At 40.2% G+C, this 6334-nt stretch overlaps 3 protein-coding genes across 3 annotated transcripts; 1 reads left to right on the top strand and 2 right to left on the bottom strand.

Moving 5' to 3' along the window:
• Positions 1 to 1802: 1802 nt before the first annotated feature.
• Positions 1803 to 4422, top strand: LOC137574634 (endoplasmic reticulum-Golgi intermediate compartment protein 3). The gene is made up of 6 exons (XM_068287012.1): positions 1803 to 1994; positions 2083 to 2434; positions 2489 to 2648; positions 2718 to 2895; positions 3874 to 4078; positions 4155 to 4422. Exons 1-6 carry the CDS (start codon positions 1907 to 1909, stop codon positions 4288 to 4290), a joined length of 1119 nt encoding a protein of 372 aa, XP_068143113.1. The 5' UTR covers positions 1803 to 1906; the 3' UTR covers positions 4291 to 4422.
• Positions 3068 to 3756, bottom strand: LOC137574635 (reactive oxygen species modulator 1). Its single transcript, XM_068287013.1, has 2 exons — positions 3454 to 3756; positions 3068 to 3316 (listed from the first exon to the last, which is right to left on the bottom strand). Exons 1-2 carry the CDS (start codon positions 3582 to 3584, stop codon positions 3208 to 3210), a joined length of 240 nt encoding a protein of 79 aa, XP_068143114.1. The 5' UTR covers positions 3585 to 3756; the 3' UTR covers positions 3068 to 3207.
• On the bottom strand, positions 4306 to 6216 carry Prp31 (pre-mRNA processing factor 31). Its single transcript, XM_068287011.1, has 3 exons — positions 5543 to 6216; positions 4851 to 5469; positions 4306 to 4787 (listed from the first exon to the last, which is right to left on the bottom strand). Exons 1-3 carry the CDS (start codon positions 6100 to 6102, stop codon positions 4452 to 4454), a joined length of 1515 nt encoding a protein of 504 aa, XP_068143112.1. The 5' UTR covers positions 6103 to 6216; the 3' UTR covers positions 4306 to 4451.
• Between the last annotated feature and the right edge of the window lie 118 nt (positions 6217 to 6334).

Raw genomic sequence — 6334 nt, 5'->3', positions numbered from 1 at the left:
GAAATTAAATGAAGCATATTTTATTTGAACCAAAAAAAAAAAAAACGCCCTCAAAGGAAAGAAGTAATAAGAAATATATTAAAATTAAGGCGATATCCTTTTACTCCCTCTCTATCTTACCATCTCTTTCTAGAATACCCTATAAATTGTGTTGATATCTTTTGTTCTCTCCAATACCCTTTTCGCTTTTCTGTTTTGTACTTTTTTTTCTTCTTCTTCTTCTTTTTCTTTTCATTTAGTCTAAAGAAAATATGAGAAATTACACGTAGCTAATCTTTGTCATCTGCTGCTGGCCGTGGTTGAATCTAGATTACTTGGCTAAAAGTAAATGGCGGAAGGTTGTGGGGTTGGGAAGAGCTTTTTAACTTGACCAAAAGTGTGACGGTTGGGGTAGATGGGAAATGGGGTGCAACACAAGGGTTAAATGCTTCTAACAGAGACTTGGGCTTAATTAGTAATTACGCAAATTCGCGGTACGCTCTGTATATGCGGGTGTATGTGTGTGTATATGTGTGACTATGTGGGTATATGTAAGGGTGTGCGTGTGTTTGTGAAGTCGTCGTCATCGTCGTCGTCTCCGAGTCAGTCAGCCATTGGTGATTTATATTTAAGCGAAAACTTTTAACTTTAACCCAAATCCCTCTTGGCCGTGGCAATGTTATTGCTCCAGCTCCTGCTTCTGGCTGTTACCGCTCCTGCTGCTGCTGCTGCTATTATTGTTGTTTTTAGTGGCTACCAAAAAGAGGAGGAGAGGACATGATGGCAACCCTTCGAATTCTAAAGCTAAAGCACTTTCGGTCTGGCAGCGTGGGCTGTCGAAACTTGTGGTTCCTTTCAATTAACCTTTCATCTGTTTAACATGTATTATAAAATTAGACGCGGTCGCTAGGACCACAGCAACAGCAGCACCATTCGAGTGGGTGGCATGGGGCGGTGGGGCGTGGCAATGGATGGCCTAATGTATGCCTAACCGCAGACGCCAAGACATGACAACACTATTAAACATTATTTTATGTGCTCGGGGTTGAAAGATAAGAGCACGAATGCCTAATTGATGAATAGATAATGGTATCGAAACCTCAAAATGAAAGTTAACCGAATTGAAAAGCAATACTTTTTCCTTCTACTTCTTCTTCTTCTTGCTAACAAATCTCAAGGGAAATGTACCTATGTATATCGTCTTATCAAATGGCTTTAATCTCTCAATAGTTATATTTAAAACTTTAATGAAGTTGCCAAGTCATTATTATTACCTTAAAATCGAAGTGCTAAGAATTCAATTAATTCAATTGTTTAGTTAAAGATTGAAAAATAAATACAAATACTTTGTTGACTAACTTCTTTTCTATAAGTATTTCGAATTCAGGTTTATTATAGATTAATTGTGCTTATTCTCGCTCTAAATTTGCTCTTAAAGTTCTATGCTTTAAGTAAAGTAACGAACAACAATAAAGAAATTTAAATTGGCACACTAGCGCTCCTGTGCGGCTGATTTGAAGCGGTTATTGGTTCTAACATAAGCTAAATCTGACACATACATAACATAATTCAAGTTCTGAACCAAAGTAAATACCAGAGTTTTGTGGTAGAAAACTTTGCTAAATAAACACCCACAACTGTTTGGGTTTTTTCTTTATTATTTCTTACCTTCACATGCAACAGATTAAGAAAGGTAATTAAGTGATTGCTATAGATTTTTGGTAACTACTTTTCAATTGCATTGGTATATAGTGAAATTGAAAAATCTACTTGGAAAAAAAACCGAAATAGAAAAGGTGAAAATTCTGGCAACCCGGCTTCTGGCAACGCTGTCCACGTCATACAGAATGTAAACAGTTCATAGTTTAAGCTGACTTTCCTGGATTTAATTGTTTTACGCTTTGAACAACAACAAAACCAACAAAAAATGAAATTTGCGGATGTGTTGCGTCGCTTAGACGCCTATCCACGCACACTGGATGATTTTAGTGTTCGAACAGTGGGCGGTGCAGCTGGTAAGTTCAATAATCCAAGTCATAAAATTGTAACAAAACAAGATACCAAAGTCAAAACCGGCAATAACACTCTGTGTTTTTTTGATAGTAACAATCATAAGCACAAGCATCATAAGTCTTTTGATATTTCTGGAATTCCTTAATTATATGCGACCCACACTAAATGAGGAACTTTTTGTGGACACCACTCGAAATCATAAGCTGCGCATCAATCTCGATGTGACGTTACACAATTTGGCCTGTAATTATATATCGCTGGATGCCATGGACTCCTCGGGCGACACCCACCTGAGGGTGGATCATGACGTGTTTAAGCATCGATTGGATCTAAATGGAGAACCCCTAAAAGAGACTCCCATTAAGGAAATTGTGGCCGTTTCGCCGGCCAATAAAAATACCACCTGTGGTAGTTGCTACGGAGCTGAACACAATGCCACCCAGTAGGTTTCTCCTATTCTGATTGTTAGAACTCTCTAAATTATTTTTCTTCCTAGCTGTTGTAATACGTGCGAGGATGTTCTGGATGCCTATCATCTGAAAAAGTGGAGTGTCCAAGTGGATAAACTTGAACAATGTAAAGGCAAATATAAACGAACCGATGAGGATGCCTTTAAAGAGGGCTGCCGCATACAAGGACATTTGGAAGTCAATCGCGTAAGCAAACTTAGCATACAAATTACAAATACAAATTAATTGTATAATTTGTTAATTTTCCTCCCCCAGATGGCCGGCAGTTTTCATTTTGCCCCCGGTAAAAGTTTCTCCATACGCCAATTTCATATTCATGACTTTCAGTTTAGCAATGTGAAACTTTCCCATACCATAAATCATCTCTCCTTTGGCGAAAAAATTGAATTTGCCAAGACGCATCCTCTGGATGGATTGCGAGTGAATGTTGAAGGTAAGACACGCCCCCTTCTTTTAAATAGTATGTTCCTGCCGTCTGTCCGCAGTATAACTAGTAAACCAGCTGGGCTGGGCCGACTATTCCCTTTTTGTCCGGTATTAGCCTTGTTTTGGTTTTGTTGATAACATTCTCTATTTGCAATAACTTAAATTAATTATAAACACGATTTAAGGTTTAGTTTGTCACTAATATAATTCTCGTTTCCCCGACGCAGAAAAATGCCAATGTTTGGGAATTAAAGTTGGGGGTGTGGGGATTGTGGGTGGCAGGTTAAATGTGAAGCAGGGATAGCCCCCTTGATCAGAATCAACAACGTAGTCCCGTGCCAATGGCCATAAAGGTACCAAATGTGCCGCCACCTTGAAGCATTACTTTGCCCACATTGTTGATCAATTCGCGTCCACGTAATCCATATCTGCCAGATTTTCAAACAAAAAAAGAAAGAAACATTAAATGCCGGCTAAATTACATAACGAATCTTTGAGCTTGCATCACCAGCCCAGCGGACCGTGTTGCAGCTGCAAATGAAAGCTCATTATCAAATGCTCTCACCTAAGGGCTGAAAATCCTCCAAACAGAGCACCACTTGCCATGCCCACACAGAAGCCAATTGTGAAGCCAGTTTTCATCTTATCAAAGCATGTGGGTCCCTGCTGGGAGAAGGAGCTGGATGGCAGTGGCATTGCTCTATCTAAGTTTCGTTAGTGACTTTGGTTTTAAAATGCACAGCTGGGCTGAGTTTATGTTTTAGTAAATTAAAATAATCTTTTAGATATTTTTAATCCAGCGAAATCGGTATCTCTATATAATAGAGGAGAGGTTTGATTTCTATCGGCAACGAAATGACAAATATGAGAGGTGACAACAAGTGTTGCCAGATCGCGAGATTTGTGCGAATTTAGCCGGTTTTCCTTCTCTTACCAGGGCTGTAATTTTTAACCGTTTTTTGTTCTTACGCCTCCCATTTTTCAGAGTCCAAAAGTGAAATGTTTAATTATTATATTAAAATTGTGCCCACACTCTATGAACGGAACAGCGATGGCCAACCCATCTATACAAATCAATTTTCGGTTACCCGCTATCGCAAGGACTTGACCGATCGCGAACGCGGAATGCCTGGCATATTCTTTAGCTATGAATTGTCTCCTCTAATGGTCAAATATGCCGAAAGACACAAGTAAGGCGCCGAATATTTTTGAATTCAAATTGGAATTTTGATATTTTTAATGAGATATTTTTCTAATTCTAATTAGTTCCTTTGGTCACTTTGCAACCAATTGCTGTTCCATTATTGGTGGCGTCTTCACTGTGGCCGGCATTTTGGCTGTCCTGCTCAATAACTCGTGGGAGGCCATCCAGCGTAAACTGGAAGTTGGCAAATTGAGCTAACAAAGAAGAATCTCATTTCTTCACCAACTGCAATCTCTTTCTTATTCCAAAAAACATATACAAATCCGACTAATCTCTAAATAAAAGTGCTTACATTTTTATATAAGAAACATAAAGAGAAAGGAGAAACAATTTGTTAATCTACACTTTTTTGTCCCTTTTTAGGTAGTTCTCTTGCCTACTGAAAGGAAGCCAGAGGTATTGGAGAAATATTTAGCACTAGCCTCTGCGGCAGATCTCTCAGCTGCTTGGGGATTAACAATTTCCAGACCCTGCAGCGGTGTGAATGCCACACTGGAGGCTGTGCCGGAAATTTGACGTTTCACCGTGGTATTACCACCATAGACTTGTTGCTTCTGCAAATTCTTGTGCAGAGTTTTACTGATGCGCACTTTGGTCTTCTCATCCACTTGGGGTAGTCGTATGCGTCCAGTGCCAGTCTTACCAATGGTGCCACGAGAATAACCCAAATCACCTTGATATGCATCCTCTTCGATCTACCAAGAAAGAATATAATTAGCTATTAGGACTTCAAGAAATAAGTCGAGATAAACACTTACGTCACCAAAGTTCATGCGATTCGCCTGTTTACGGAATTCAGTTAAAGCATAACGTTCCTTCATTTTGCGTACACGTTTTCCACCACGTTTCTTCTTGCTGCCCTCAATGGGTTTGGGCAGAGGTTTAATAAACTTCACCGGCGGCGGTTCTTGCAGTTTGTCCAATTTCTTTTCGATATCCTCTTTGAATTTCAAACCAATTTCTCCATGTGCACTCTCATGACACGCATCAACACGAGCAGCTAACACGGATTTGGCAGCCACTAAACGTGCCGCCTTTCGCCTCAAATCTGGCGCTGTGTCTTGTACAATTTGTGAATAATAAACATAACCCGTGTGGGGTAACATTTGTGTTTGCGAGAAACCCGAAAGAACTTTCTTCTGGGCACCCAAAACTTGAACATTACAGGCTGGCATTTTGGATAGTTTGGTTAGACCGCCAGCTATGCCTAGCAATTTGGCTGCTGTCGAGGCTCCCACAATCATGGAGAGATTGGGAGCAATGAATGTCATACGACTCTCGACATATTCATAAATTTTCGACTTGAAATTATTCAGCTCGATGGCCATTTCGCAGGCTTCATCTATTTTGGCCTTCTCGGCAGGAGTTAACATTGTTCTAAAAAGGGAAAGCAAAACGTTTATTAACTTCTGGGATCATTTTAAAGTGATGGGCGGTTGTCGATACTCACCCCTGTGTAGTGGATGCTGTCACCGAGACAATCATAATGGTGGCCTGTGTCAATATGGCCTGCAACTTCTCATTACTCTTCACCTGGCCCAAGTCGTTGCCTAACTCTTTAACTGCCAACAGATACTCGATTTCGCCAACAATGAGAGAGTCCAATTCTGGAAATCTCTTCTGATACTTTTCCTTGGCAAATTTATGTACGGTCGATATCTCATTATCAATATCCACGGCAATAGCATTGGCATCTACGATGAGGCAATATTCTGGATCGGATTCGACGGTGCCCAGCATTTCGGTCGAGCTCCGCTGGCGACTGGCATATTGTTCAATCTGTTGCAGTGTGTACTGAAGACGCTCCGAATCACGCAGCTTGCATAGCTCCCGCACTGATTGCACAGCAATGACATCCACATCCATGTGGCTGGGAGCCGGCTTCAACAGCTTCTCGGCCAAGCCTTTGACATCTTCCTCAGGCATTTCCGCATCCTCCATTTCATCCAAGTCATCGTCATGATCCTCATCCTCCTCGAGGTCAGCTAAAAGTTCGTCTGCCAGAGACATATTCAAGACTTTGGCTTTAATTTAATTTATAAACAAGAAAAATCAAACGATTTGTTTTTTTTTTGTTTCCTCCGACTGCAAAAAACAGGGCTGGCGGAGTAAAATACATGTGTAAGGCTGCCAGATAGTTTACAGTCAAACGTTTAGCGATATCGGCTAAGGTTTAGAGGTAGCTTTTTTTTATTCGATATGTATGTTCTTTTCTTATTCAAAATTGGATTTTTAATATAAT

The sequence above is a fragment of the Drosophila tropicalis genome, unplaced genomic scaffold, assembly GCF_018151085.1.
Source record: "Drosophila tropicalis isolate 14030-0801.00 unplaced genomic scaffold, ASM1815108v1 contig_463, whole genome shotgun sequence".
Taxonomy (NCBI): domain Eukaryota; kingdom Metazoa; phylum Arthropoda; class Insecta; order Diptera; family Drosophilidae; genus Drosophila; species Drosophila tropicalis.
The sequence above is the reverse complement of the archived record's forward strand: the minus strand, read 5'-3'. Positions and strand labels throughout refer to the sequence as shown.

Excerpts from the sequence above, each read along its gene's own strand:
- LOC137574634 (XM_068287012.1), top strand. The coding sequence starts at position 1,907 with ATGAAATTTGCGGATGTGTTGCGTCGCTTAGACGCCTATCCACGCACA. Across the intron at positions 1,995-2,082 it reads AACAGTGGGCGGTGCAGCTG|TAACAATCATAAGCACAAGC; the intron begins GTAAGTTCAATA and ends TTTTTTTGATAG. Across the intron at positions 2,435-2,488 it reads GCTGAACACAATGCCACCCA|CTGTTGTAATACGTGCGAGG; the intron begins GTAGGTTTCTCC and ends TTTTCTTCCTAG.
- LOC137574635 (XM_068287013.1), bottom strand. The coding sequence starts at position 3,584 with ATGCCACTGCCATCCAGCTCCTTCTCCCAGCAGGGACCCACATGCTTT. Across the intron at positions 3,317-3,453 it reads GGAGGATTTTCAGCCCTTAG|ATATGGATTACGTGGACGCG; the intron begins GTGAGAGCATTT and ends AAAATCTGGCAG.
- Prp31 (XM_068287011.1), bottom strand. The coding sequence starts at position 6,102 with ATGTCTCTGGCAGACGAACTTTTAGCTGACCTCGAGGAGGATGAGGAT. Across the intron at positions 5,470-5,542 it reads ACAGCATCCACTACACAGGG|AACAATGTTAACTCCTGCCG; the intron begins GTGAGTATCGAC and ends TTCCCTTTTTAG. Across the intron at positions 4,788-4,850 it reads ATCGCATGAACTTTGGTGAC|ATCGAAGAGGATGCATATCA; the intron begins GTAAGTGTTTAT and ends CTTTCTTGGTAG.